This window comes from Gallus gallus, chromosome 6, assembly GCF_016699485.2.
Source record: "Gallus gallus isolate bGalGal1 chromosome 6, bGalGal1.mat.broiler.GRCg7b, whole genome shotgun sequence".
Lineage (NCBI taxonomy): Eukaryota > Metazoa > Chordata > Aves > Galliformes > Phasianidae > Gallus > Gallus gallus.
This window is the reverse complement of record NC_052537.1, coordinates 30,262,339-30,276,841: the sequence shown is the minus strand read 5'-3', so window position 1 is coordinate 30,276,841 and position 14,503 is coordinate 30,262,339. Positions and strand designations below refer to the sequence as shown.

General features: G+C 37.1%; 1 protein-coding gene across 1 annotated transcript in view; it reads left to right on the top strand.

The window, feature by feature from the left end:
* The window catches only part of RAB11FIP2 (RAB11 family interacting protein 2), a 32,539-nt gene extending 18,036 nt beyond the window's left edge, over positions 1 to 14,503 (top strand). The window contains exons 4-5 of the mRNA XM_421784.8: positions 6,213 to 6,258; positions 9,874 to 14,503. Of these exons, the coding sequence (XP_421784.1) occupies positions 6,213 to 6,258; positions 9,874 to 10,101 (274 nt within the window). The 3' untranslated portion in view covers positions 10,102 to 14,503. The remainder of the gene's footprint in view (positions 1 to 6,212; positions 6,259 to 9,873) is intronic.

The following is a 14,503-nucleotide window of genomic DNA, read 5'->3' as shown; positions in this document are numbered from 1 at the left end:
CTTAAATATTTGCAAACAGAGGGCTGGCCATCTGATAGAGCTCACAAATGCAGCCCTGCACACCTCCAGGTCCCTGGTCAGTCTCCAGTAACCTTGGAACCAGCTGCCAGCCTGCTGTGGGTCCCAATTCATGATTTTTTTAAATGAAGTTATTTACAGGTATGCACAGATTAGGGATCCCACATACCATTTTATATCTGCTTCCCAGTTTCCTCACAGATTTGTGAATGGCTGCATCATGTCAGTTGTGCTCTTGTATCATCTTTAATTTATTTAATGCATCAGAAAAAAACACAGGAAAGCTCTTTCAAAATATATGTCATTTCAGGCAAAACAATGCAATTTCGAAGTGCTCGAGCTGTATTGTTTTAAGTACTGTCATCTTGTGTTGCTGTTAGTCTTAGAAGCAGTTTCTTTGGTGCATACAGTTATGAATGTTCAATATTTCAGGTTTGCTTCACTTCTGCTTTCTTCAGCTCTCATTCAGTGTCCACTTTCATGCACGAGAAGGCAGAGTGATACTGCATTTGAGTGTGAAGAGTACTGACTTCTAACACCTTGCTGCTTAATATGATGGAACAGATTAAAGCCAGTGTATAAAAAATTAGATTATTTATTGATAAGCATGCTAATGGATTTAATTATTCCCGTTACGGAAGGCATTGGCTTTATGTGCGATGTTGGTCTTGCCAGAGATTCTTTACCATTGCTAGCCATCGTAAAGTTAGTATAACTCTTCCTAACAAGTTTATATTATTTTTGTAAAATCATTCAAGTTCTGTATCTGATAGCTGCTGTGCTTCTATATATTTGCATTGTGGTGTTTTTACTGCACTAAATTAGAGATGTACCCGAAGCACAGGAGAAAAGGCTGCTTCCTGGAAGTGCATGTTGTCCAGGACTTCTGGGAATTCTTCATCTTCATGGAGCTTGCTGCTATCAGGAGGGCTCCTGAGTGCAGCAGTCTGCTCATGAACAGGTCATTTCCAAAGGAGTGTGCGTAAAGAATGTGTATAGATTGGGAACAAATGGCTTGCAGTAAAAGTGTATCTTATATTCAAAGTTTGGAGTTTTTAGTGCAGTTAACTCTTGGCATGGGACATCATGGTAATATTTAGAAAATGGAGTGATAGCAACACAAAATGATATTCTTTTTGTGTCCTCATGGGGTTATACAAACTCCAGAAGGCCTTGGAACACGTCTTGACAGCAGGACAATTTATGTAGTGAAGTGTCTTAAGTGATGTTCCCCAGAATCTGATTGGGAAATAAATGGTAATGTGCTTGCTCCATGCTTGCTCAGCTGCCAGACATGACAGTCATTCCTTCTTCGAGTATAAAGTGATGTCTGCATTGCCAGACACAGCAGGCTAATAATATTCCACAGAAAACTAAGTTTCTGAGTTTCATTAACTGTAGGCGATTTTATTCATTTCTTTTGTTTTTCTATTACGTTGGTAATAACATAAACTGCATCCTAATATTTCAGGTTTCTGGTGTGTGTTGTGATAATCGAAAGGAAAATTCATAAGCAATATAATAAGAATCGTAAGTGCAAAGACCAAGAAGTGGGAAGAGGAAGAATTTTTAGACTCTAATAGAAAATGATCACGGTACAGCTTTGCTAATTACCTGTACAGAGACGTTCTGTATTAAAGAAAAGCCTTATACTGAGCAAGTTAGTACGCTGGATATTTCTCAAGATGCCAAGTTAACAAAGAAGATTTCGGTATTTGGAGTATTAAATGTTAATGTAAATTTCTTAGCTTTAATTTCTAATACCATACAATACAGTGCTCACATAACTAATGTGAGTAACGAAAGATAAGTAAAAAGCTTTTGCTCCTTAGGAAAATATGACTTCCATACAGCATAGTGGAATTTGACTCCCATTCATTATGTTGTCAAAGTAAATGGCTCAGGCACTAAAAATGTTTAAATCAGTTATAGGAAAGATTTTTTTAAAAACATGGTTTTAATTTCTAGGCATTTAGAAGCTAAATATTTAAGCAGCCACTAGATCCAATGCTTGAATTTTTAACTACCATTCAGCTTCAGGAGACAAAATTACAAACTCCAGTTGTAAATTGGTGCTTGTGATACTTGAGCTACATTTCGTCTTAAAAAAGGATAACCAGATGGTGCTTACCTGCTCAGTGCTGTAGTCATCCAAAACGCTGTACAGAATCAGTTGTGGTATGTCTGTCCCCAATATTATTTTATACTAGATGTATTTCTTGTTGCTTTTCTCCCCCCAGCAATGTGGTAGCAGGGAAGTATTCTCGTCTCACATACTAAAGTTGAAATCCAAGCTAGTAAACCCCAGGAATTCTAACAAGCTTTTACTGTTCAGTGAAAAAATGTAAAGAAACAATTGTAATTAAAAAGAAAAAAAATGGATAGGATTTAGTTTGGTAAAAATATCTGCTATGAAGGAACTCTTAAGGAGAATAATTGGATTCCCACATGAGTGAAATGGGGGCATGACTAACTTCTGTGCTAGGCTGGATAAGTCTATTTTACCTCTGGTTGCTAGAGGGGATGCAGAAGCTGAGTGGCTCGCGTGGTCAACCACCTTATGATCTCAGTGCAGCTTGTTTCTCCAACCTCAGGCTTGCCAATGTGATTTACCTCCTTGTATTAGTTCCTGAATTTCTTAAAGGTGCTCAGAGTGAGTGAATGCTTATTAGCTGTAAGAGAAGATCCATGGGCCTTCTGATCTGGGACCCGGGACATGACCTAGAGGCACATGAGACTGCTAATGGGCAGCAGTGGGGGAGGAGGAAGGTTTCCCAACCTGTCTGGATTAGCAGAAGAGATAGAAAGTGACTGGATTCCCTGGGTCGATTAAGGAAACAGGAGTAGGAAGGTAGATGAGCGCTTCTCAGTGAGCAGGAAGAGGAGTGGACAAGCCAGTTTGTGTAGGTTGGCTGATACAGTCAATGAGCAGGCACTAGGGTCAGATGTAACACCTGGGAGTTATACAGTGCTAATGAGGATGCATGAGTCAGAGAAAGCCAGTTGGACTTCAGTTCTCAGGGGCAGTTGGCAGAATGTCTGTTTGTTAGAAAAGAAACGTCTTTTCACTTGTGCACTGAGCAAGTTTAGTATGGGCATAATTGAGGAGCAGTAATTACAAAATCCCGCGATGCCAGATTTTTACAGTCACTTTTACAGTGAACTGCTCTTTAAAAACAAAAAGAATTTTTTTTTCTCAAGCTGTGAACATATTTTTATGCTTTCATAGCAAAAGTTTCTTGCCAATTTGTCAAGCCCTGGGGAAAAAACAGAGACAGGACTATAACTAGGCTATGTGCTGGGATTGTAACACGGTTAAAAAATGACATGATTTCATATGGTTGCTTAGATTGATAAATTCAGAATTGCTCTTACGAAGTCAAGAAGAGGGCTGCTGGGAGAATCGTAGGATCATAGAATTGCTCAGGTTGGCGAAGACCTTGGAGATCATCAAGTCCAACCACAGCCTAACCATACTACCCTAACTCTAACAGCTCTCCACTAAATCATGTCCCTGAGCACCACGTTTGTGCAGTTCATGTTCTGTAGTGCTAGAGGTGTGTTTTCTGTGATCTATGGAAGTAATCAAATGATCAAGTCAAGCAATAGCATCAGGGATGTAATGTTGTGATGAAATTTAAATTAAATTAAAAAAAACAAACCCAAACCCTACTCTCATTAATTTCAATACACAGTATCTGCAACTCCCCCAACTGCATGCATTCATAATTTTACAGTATGTTCTTTCAAGGTATTACAGGGCTCTTGGACAGTGAATTATGGGTGCAGCTGGGAGAGTCTGCAACGGCTCACGTTCACCTCGGGCTGGAGGAGCTGGCAGGAAACCCTGCGAGGCTCGGCGGGGCTGCGGAGCTCCCACGTTGGTTGGTTGGACAGGCTGACTTAAACATGCTGTATGCAATTTCAGCACCTGTTTCTTCCTGCCTCGCTGAGAAGCAGTATATTTCCTCATATCTCTCTAAAATATGAGTATTCGTAGGGTTGGGGTTTTATTGGTGAATACTTTGTTTAATAGTTGTTTTTTTTTTTTCCAAGGATATTCAGATTACTTCATGTGAAATACGCAGATGTGCTCTTTTGTAATTGCAGTTACAGTGTCCACAATGTTACAGAAGTGACTGCTGAGTTTTTAGATGAAAAAAAGATTAATCCATATTGCCAGTGATTTATATTTCTAATTTTCAAACGTAACTTTTCGTAGTCAGAACTGTTCCCTTTCTCTTAAGCAGCTGCTGTGTAAGGGAGTCCCAGAACTTATTGCACAGAAAGTCATTCAGTGCAATGAAAGATTTTGCTTTTTTAACCTTTCAGAGGCTCACTCAGTTGAGCAGTCAGGCCGTATTATTCCATATCTTGTCTAACATGAGGAAGCAGTCCCAAAAGAAAGATATCCCAAATTAACGCCACACTTCGTTAAATAGAGACATTCTTGGTTTTCACCAAGCTAATTTGATCCAGTTCAGTTAACTCATTTTTTTTTTCTCGGATCACAAAAGGCAGCCATGAATGAAGCAAGTTCATCATGTGTTTGACACATCAGTGTGAAACTAAAATGCAGACCGTGAGGGAGGGTTCCTGCCTTTTGCTTTTTAGACAATACCGGATGAATGCAGCCCCTCATTCAAAACTATTCTCCAGCGAACTCCAGGCAGAGTGCTTCAGATCGCTGTTACAAACAGGTACAATGGGAGTTAGCCAGACCTTGATCCTTCAGACGCCTTTTTATTTCTAGTTGTGACTGTTCATGTAATCCAATCTTCCTCTAATATCCTCAGTCTAGCAGATGGTTCTCTGGACTTCTGTATGTGAGCAAAAGACTATTTTTGAAATGAAATAAAAGGACGTAATAAAACATCAGTTTGTATGTTATATCTCTTCCTGTTTTACACCATGAAATTTATGGCTTATAATTTCAGATATCAAAGAGTGATGGGCACAAGACATGCTTTTTACTTCAAGCTACCTTTAAAGTTAAAAAAAAAAAAAAAAAACTGTACAGTTTGTACTTTCCAAATTATTCTTTCAACCATAGATTGCAGTATTTTTTTAACTAATTTGTTTTTATTCGTGTAGCAGCTTGTTGACTGTACAGTTAATCATTAGTTTTAGGCCGATGGGATCTCTAGCCTGAAAAATAGGAAAGAAATGAACATCTGAATGCCTGTCATAGCATTCATAGGAGCTTGTTACCAGTTTGGTGCAGCCAGGCAGAGATCTGTTTTCTTGAAGCTCTGTCAACAGACAGCATCCTTGACAGCCAGTGCATGCAACCTGAGTAAATGGTAGGTTTTGTGATGTGAAAGAATGATACCTACTGTGGTGCTACCATGGAAGTATTATTGGTGAGTCATATCCAAATTCTGAGCACATTTTCTCTAAGACTTAATTTTCTCTCAAAACTTGCTAAAGCGAGTACATGAGACATGGCAGCATTGGTTTTTGAGGAGACTTGCAAATAATTACATCAACTTGTGTGAACAGTGTCTGTTTCTTGGGTCTGACACTTTGACAATGGCTGCTTTTATCAATGTCTGCTGCCATTTTTGCAGTTGAGGAAGAAAAATATCTCCACACAACAAAATCATGAAATAGCTTTGCTTTCTGGATATGTGGGATAATCACTGTGTTTATAAAATAATAGTTTATTAACTCAATTGTAAGCATAAAGCAAATGTTGTTAATACAAGATAACTTTATAGTCCTAACTGAACCTGGTGACCTCAGTGGAATTTCTCAAAGGACCTTTTTCCTTTGGCAGCTTCCATGAAAGTTGGCAATGAATCTTAGCCTTTTTGTTGTTGTGTTTTTATTTTAACCACCTCATCCCAGAATCTATTCCCAGAATAATTCGTATGAAGTATTTATTTTATACTTAGAAGGATAAAATACGTCTAGAAATAATCAAATTGCTAGGGAAGCCCAATCTGTGCTATCGTTGCACTTCTTAATCTGATTTTAGGACAGAAGGATATAAAAAATTGTGAACAGAGAGTATGTGAAAGTTTCCACCAATTTCAAATGTTGTCCTAGTTATTCTAAGGTTGACAAGTCAGGAAAATAAATCGTAATTAATACCTTGTGCAGCTCTTACCCTCAGTTCACTAGTAATTTCCAGTAGAAGTTTTGGTCAAATGAGTGTGCATAGTTGATGTTTGTTTGTTTTTCCTCCACAGTTTTAACGTGAATCCTTCTGGCACTGAGGACCTCAGGAAAACAACGGTGAGTTGTGAAGCCTTATGGAAAGCTATCAGCAAATACCAACTAACTGGTGCCCAATGCAATATGAGCTAGTATTCTTTTTTAACTTCTTATAAGGAAATGTGTATTGCTTCTTTGTTTGTTTTGTCCCTGGAGGTGTTCAAGGCCAGGTTGGATGGGGGCCCTGGGCAGCCTGGTCTAGTTTTAGGTATGGAAGTTGGCAGCCCTGCCTGTGGCAGAGGGCTTGGAGCTTAATGATTCTGGAGGTCCCTTCCAACCCAAGGCTTTCTATGATTCTCTGATTTTGCCTTGCCTTCTATTGATATTTCCAGAAAATCTAATCGGGAAATAAGAAAACTGAAATAAACTTGGAAATAAAGAAGAGTTTTATGCTCGATATGCAAAATATTTGGATAACCTCTAGTATTACAATGTAGAAAAGAAAGGGAAAATTAGGTCTATGCAGGGAGAGCAACAAGAAACACTGAGGCATAGCGGATAGCTCTAGAGAATTGCAGTCGGGTGAGAGCCCTGCATTAGGCAGCTGTCCATTAGCCATCATAACAGGTGTTTCCTATCGCCAGGCTCTGAGACTGGAGGACCATTTTGAGATGGCCCATCCAAATGGAAGTAACGAGCTGATACGTGGAGGGATTGGTAACAACAATAATAAATGAGCAACCTTGCAGAAAGCACTTAAAATAGAAATAAATACTAAAAGTTATTAATCAAAATACTCTTTTACTGTAAGAGTACCTAAAAATGTGTACTAGGAAGACAAGACAAACTCCACAGATGGAGTGTGCAGCGTCTTTGTTTGGAAGAAAATGTGGTCTTACTCAAATTTATTCTGTGAATAGATCAAATCTTTAAAAGTGGGTTTGTTTTCGATCTTTACAATATGTAGAAAACAAGTTTCACAGGGAAATACGACTTTGTACTATTTGCTTTTGCTGGTTTATGTAAATGTCTTTTAATAATATTTGATGTTATTATAAACACCCAAGTTTTTTTAATGCCAGTAACTGGTAGGAGATGTCAGCGTATATGAATGCTGCCTTTGATCAGATAGTAAACTGAATTCTACCAGGCAGTTACTTAATCTCTGACAAAACACAACATCAAAAAAATTGATTTAACTTTGCAGCTATTGTCTGTAAAGTAACCGTAATTACAGTTTCTGTGTGCTTGCAAATGTGCTACTGGAAATGGTGTAATTTATTGCTGGTAAAAGCACCGTTAGAATTCTTTTAAGAAATAATATGCGAATTGTTTTATTTAAAGGATTTAAAGGTGATAAAAGAAATCCTTGATGGTTTTTCTTTTGGAGTAGCAGCTATTCTAAATGTCAGCTGCAGGATTATGAGGTGGTGCTCATTTAATACAAAATACAAATTAGGAGGAGAAGAAACTGTATCACAACCATAGTTTTGAATGAAACCATTTGAATCTTTTTTTTTAAATATTCCAGATTGCTTTCTGAGGTGTTTGAAGTAATTTATTATTGGGTTCTGCAATAATAGCCCTCACCAACTTATTGCATTTCTTCCTTGCGCATCGCATTGAGTAATTATGTTTGTGTGTCTCCTACTCTGGTGCCAACACCTGTCTCTGACAGCACTGCTTAAATGGGAGCAGTAGCCAGTTGAAGGGGCAGCATGAGCTCTTTAAGGCCTAATTAACTGAAAGGAGGATGAAGTAAGTAGGACAAAAGATGTGAAAGGAGTTTAGATTATATCCTCGGAGTGGAGTTCCTCATTAGAACAATATGGAGATGATCAGAGATTGCCAGCCCATCGCTTTGTCTGACTCTTCTTCCTTCATCTCCCCTGGTTGTCAGTCTGTGCCCCACTAGGATCTTACAGATGAGGCAGTCCTTCTAAGCAAACCCATTATTTGCAATGTGTTCTTTAATACTTTCCTATAATATTAATGTTTTATATTACATTTTTAGTGTCTGTTTCAGTAAGGATATAGGCATTTAAGTACCCTTTACTCAAACTGGACATTTAAAATCCTCCTTCCTTTAACAATATCTATTTCTAAATGCTAAAAGCATTGTAGAATTTTCTTGTGATAAGTTATTCACACAGAAGATCTGTAGAGAGCATATGTATGGCAAAACATCTTTAAAGCATATGTATTATAAACAATTTTCCAGTATACTTTATATAATGATTAAAAACATCATTGCATATTCTTTCCTCTTCCTTTGCCAAATCAGAAAATTAAGCAAACTCTGTATTTTGTACATTGAAGTCTTAATTTATTTTCCAATGTGTAAAAAAAACCCTAAACCCCTAGTTCTTTGAAGATAAAATTTAGCTTCCTTCTTATGGAGGAAAATGTGCTAAAAATAGAATGACCACAAAGTGAAGTTATTTTCTCTTCTCTACTTGTTGGAAATCAATTAGTAACCAATTTATGGATTTCATCAAGGTAGACATTTTTATAAAATGGGAGTTATTGATCATGTAAAATGCTGTAACTTGATAATAGAAGTTCAAAATACTAAATACACCTCCATAAATGTGCTACTAAACATCTCAAATGCAGTGAGAAATCCTTAAAAGCACCTAATTTGAAGAGCTGCTTTAAAATATAATTGTTGGAGAGTGGCTGATTGATCTGTGGTACTTCAGCCTGTTTGCAGTGCACCATCTTTCCTTACTAGGCTTAACTGAAAACCTTGGGCACCTGCGTATGTTAATGATTTGACATGCCAACATGTCAGTATGGAGCTGTATGGGAAGAAACAATCTTTTTCTCAATTATAGATTGCCAAATATTTCATTATCTGGTCACTGAAGATCTTAGCTGTATCTTCTTGACTTAGAATAGGACATTACAGTGTTGTGGTTTGCATGCTGACCTTTCTTACAGGGGCCAATTTGCCCATCTTTGCTAATAACTGCATTCAGAGTCAGCAGAAATCGATAGCAAAACACTGCTGTTTCCTCAGCTGCTTAGTTCTGTGCCCTTCCTGCTTTGAAAGCAGCAATGCAGCAAGGTGTTGTAGCAGTACACATTTCTTCTGCCTTAAGCACTCTGCTTTTCTTAACTTCACCTGAAATGTAAAATTGGAAGTTGTAATGTATATTTCAGAGGCCAAGGCCTGGCAAACTGCTGGTGACTAAAAATAGAATATGAAAGACAGATGAGGGCTGATGTCATTTAAAGCTAAGTAAATGTTTTGCTATAATATTCTCTTAAGACAAGAATTCAGGAAAGTTACGGTAGGGCTGGAATTCTCCGGGCTCTTTTTCTGCTGTAATTAATGTTACCTTATAGTGGGTTTCCCAAATGGACCCGCTAACAGTTTGTTGGGGTTATTGCTCAGATGTTTGCAAACTGTGTGCACATCTTTCTGAGAACAGCCTTTTTTCCTCATGTGTTAGTGTGGGAAACATTTCAAACTGGGCAACTTATCACCAGCTGTTTGCTCCAGGAGGGATATTGGAGGGAAAAGCTCTAGAGTAAAAGGAGGAGGAATATAATATAAGAAAAATGTCCTGTGTCAGAGGTGTACATGAGAAATATATGAAAAGCAACCTGTCAACTTGTTCAGTTTAAAAAACTATTGAATAAAATCTGGTGGGTTTTGTTTTGTTTTGTTTTCTTTCGACCTACCTGTAGGATGGAAATCCTTTTGACACCACTGCCGGATACCGGAACCTCACCTACGAAGAGGTTTTGCAGGAGCTGCTGAAACACAAAGAGCAGCTTAAGAAGAAGGACACCCATATTCGTGAACTTGAGGATTACATTGATAATCTTCTTGTACGAGTGATGGAAGAAACACCCAGTATTCTCAGAGTGCCATATGAACCTTCTCGAAAAGCTGGCAAGTTCTCCAAAAGCTAAGATAGTGACACTTGGTGGTACTTTCAGCTGAAGACGGTAGTGGAAGGAAATAACATTTCAACATTTTGACTTCTCTTCATTCCTTTTTGTTCTAAAAAATTCCAGGCATTGGAAGGATGGGACTATGGCATAGTTTTTTGTGTAGTTGTTTTGTTTTGTTTTAACTCCAAACACTAGCAGGTAACACTGCCAAAATGGTACTTAATTGCATTAGCTGAATAACTTTGTTTATTTTTCCTTTTTGAAAACAGATTTAGCTGCAGCATACTTACTGTAGAGTAAATAACACACATGAATGCAGTGTCCGTGTCCACACTGTCCATGCAGTGTCAGCTGGGATAACCTGTGCTGTTTTATATTATGCAAATATGTCAGTTCTGGTATTACAGCATGCCATTAAGGCCACTGTTTTCAAGCCAGCGTAGAATGCTTTACTAAATCTAAATGTGGCTTGTTGCAACGGAATGCAGTTTGTTTTACACATAGTAGAGGAAAACAGTGATGCACAATCTTTGCAGAGTAAATGCTGTACTGTATGCAGTATGCTTTTGTATGGCAGTGTGAAAAATACCATGCCATTTCACTAATGGCACATGTGGGAATGAGTTAATTTACACTTAAATGCAGATTTTTGGTGTATAATGATTGAACTTCGGTGGTGAGCTCATTACATGGGATTATTTTGCAGATCTTTTTGTATGAAGTTATTGCATGCTTTTTTTTATATGTTAAAGTACTTTGAACAGTGTTAATAGAGTCAGAAGTAGGATGGGAGAAAAGTTGGAATAAGGTGAGAGTACTTTGTTCAGTCAAGGTCTGCTACAGTAAAATATAGGAGAAATGAACAGACTGAATTAAAAATACATGGTAATTCTGAAAATATAGAACTGACTCAATTTAAGGTTGAGTTTAACATATATATGTCTACCAGGTTTTTTTAAACTTATGAGAACAAAATATAAGCCTTTAGAAATAGGCTGTGTTGCTGAAACATGTCTAGGGTAACTTAGGCTTAATTTTATTTTATTTTTTTTGAAAAGGTCTGTATTCCTTATAAGTACTTTAAAAGTCAGTTCTCATTGAGGCAAATGAAAGAATGTAGTAAATGTCTTCCTGGTCATTTAATAATTGTAAGATGACAGATGAAAAGGGTATCTGTTATTCAATAAAATGCCTAAATATGGCGATGAGCTTTGTAAGGAAAAGTACTGTAGGAGAGGAATCCTTACAATATTAACGTAGGGAGATTTTAATTTCCTTCATGAGAGCCTCAGTTGGATTGTCTGTTGCTGTGAAACAGTAAGAAAATATTAAGAAAAAAAGGTACAGAGAATATTTCAGATTTGGATTTTAAAATTATGACTGTCTTTTCCACCTCTTCTTTTCTTTGTACACCTGATCTGTTTTCTTACATAACAGCAGTAATAGCTGTTGTTGAGAAAACTGTTGTTGTTGCCTAAAATTCCTTTCTTTTTCGTGCTGTAAAAAATATTTTTGTTTTTAAAGCTGCAAAGATTAATAATATCTTAAATAATTATTATCTGGAAGAGATGAAAAGGATCTACTACCGGAATACTTTTGACAACGTTAGTTTTATATGACAGCAAAGGAATATGCTTCTTTGACAAAAGAAAAATTTGGTACAATTGTTCTCAGATTTCATTTTCTTCCTTTTTCTTCTTTACTCTTTTCTCCTTCTTTTCACGTTTGTTCTTTTCATCTTCTCGCATTTTTAGGAGCTATCTCCCATCCCCCTGGTGTTAAAACTCATGCAGTTTGAGTATTCTCAGCCCTGTGTTGGGATCCTCCAGTGCGGGTCATTTTGCCTGGATGGAGCCTCAGCAGTTCCAGTCAAGCCCTCCCTAATTGTAGTGCTCCCCATGTAGTCATTTGAGACAAAGAAACAGGCCTACTTCATCGAGTGATAAATCTTTCGGTTGTCAAAAGAGAAATCAAGTTCTGTACCTTGTAAACCACATGAATGTCTTTTTGACCCACTTAAGGTCTGTATGACTGTAAATTTGCTGTAATATATTCAAAGTGCCAAAGGTTATATACGAAGTTATGGTACGTTTACTGTTGGAAGTTAGGTTTTGCACTCAGTTAGATTTTAATTTCCTAATTACACCAAGATGTATTTCAGTTACTCAGTATTTCCATGCAAGTTCTTGAACATTTTTCAGTGTTTGGCTAAGGCAAGTGGTTTTCTCATATTGTCAATGGGGAAGAGTTGTGCAATTGTTTTGAATTCAACAGTCATTTTCAAACTAACTGGTACACATGAGACAATGCGTAGTATCCATGATGATTAAACCATGCACACCAGTGGGGTTTAACAAGTAAATACACTCCAATGACTTTTCACTTGCAAGCCAGCTTATAATTATTAAAATGAAACTCTACTATATTTAGCGCCTCTGAAATCACTCCTTTTAGAATGTAAATGTAGAATATCAAACTGCATAATTGACTAAAAGCAGATCATTTGACATATTTGCATACAAAGAATGATAAGCAGATTAAAGGTAGCGAAAAGATCAATTTTTGTGCATTAGTGAAGAAATGTAGTGAAGCTTTGGATGCGCTATCTCGTCTTTATCTGATCTGTGAGTGAATAAACACACCTTCTGTTTCCAGCAGTTTATCAAGAAGGAGAGGAGAACGACAAATTCAGTGTAGGTAAAGGTAAAGTTACCCAGAAGAGACAGGAATTTCAACTCTGAATTTTTACACGGAGCTCCTATGGCTAAAGATATAAGCTCTTCTGGGGCAACGTTGGAAAAATGGCACACCTGTCAGTTTCTGTTTAAAATGAACATTTTAACATTTTTCTCTGTTTTTGAGACTATTTTTGAAATGCATCTTCATCCCACCTGTGTTTGATGGAGCGTGCAGCTTTCAAATGAAAACATTTCGTACAGAGTGATTTATGTGCTGAAAACAAAGTAAGTTCTGTTTCTCCAATAGGACAAAATTGTAAATTCTCCGACAGATCATTTAAAAATTATAATAACTTGCCACTTACAATTAGTCTTTCTTGCCCTCTGAAATGTAGGGATGAGAATTTCGTGTGCATTATTTTGGTTTCTTCTCTCAAAAATAAGTATGAAAGTTCATCCGTGCACACCCTGTACTTGGAAATTCTCCTTTGAAACATCTCTGCTCATAGCAATGTACTCTCCTTACTTTAGAGAACAAATATCAAGGCTGTGTTTTAGTTTTGTAAGTAACATTAACTTTCTACCATTCAAGAAGGATGTTTAATATTTATATATGTTACCTTGTGCTGCTGTATTTTATGTTCAGCTTGGTTTTCCACCTACTAATGAATGTAGCATTCTCCGTAGATTATACATAGCTACATTTATTGCTGTTGGCTCTGTATCAGGAACTATTTGTAACTTTCCAGCTGTGAAAATGTTGCCTTGCATTTAGAAAGGCTTCATGATGTGGGGACCTAATGAAACTCAGGCTCATTAGGTACCAGTCTGCATTTCTTTCTCTAGAGGATGCCCTTTCTTAGATGCATCTAAAAACAACTCTTGTCTTAATATGTTTACTGCTGCACTGGAGGCTTATTTACACTTCCAGCTTTAAAGAAAAAATATCGTCCTATATTAAGTATGTAAAGTAAGCTTTTTTGCTGTTTATGTACCCATTACTGTTGCTGATATGATAGAGGCGTTAGCTCTGTGATTTTAAAATGATGATATTTGAAGCATGTTGCCTAACTTCCTCTCTTTGAAGTCCGTGATGAAGGATAATAGTGCTGCTGCATTCATGATGCTAGATGTAAAGGTCTGTCAGCACTTTCAGTTCGAAACACTATTTTCAGGAATTTATAACTTCTAAATCTGCATATGGGCACTGGAAGTATTTAATATGCAATAGGTAGCACTTTAATCTGTTTATGAAGGGTTTGGGGATTTGTTTCTGTTGGAAAAAGTCATGATCTCCTACAGCACAGAGAGCATTTACTTTGCCTTTCACAATTTGTTCACTGAAGCAGCCACTGTATATTACAAGTGATAGAGCCATTCCTATTCATCTTAGAAGCTTCCAGGTGTCTTGTATTATGATTATATGCTGTAAAAAAAAGCTGAAGATCCAGGTTATGTAGGAAGTCTGTAAAAGATATGAACATTATTTCTACCTTAAGGGTTAATTTTGTCTTGTGCAATCAATGGTACTTTGTCTACATTTAATAATGGTACAGAATCACAACTATATGCACATGTGAGAACTATAAACCTAGGATGCATGAAAAACTTTATTTTTGTTTCATTATTGCAACTTCAGCTCCTTTAATTTGATTACGGTGTTATCTCAGTATTTTAATTTCTGTCCATTAAAACAATATTGCATGTCTAACACTAATAAAGCACCACAATGCACTACCACA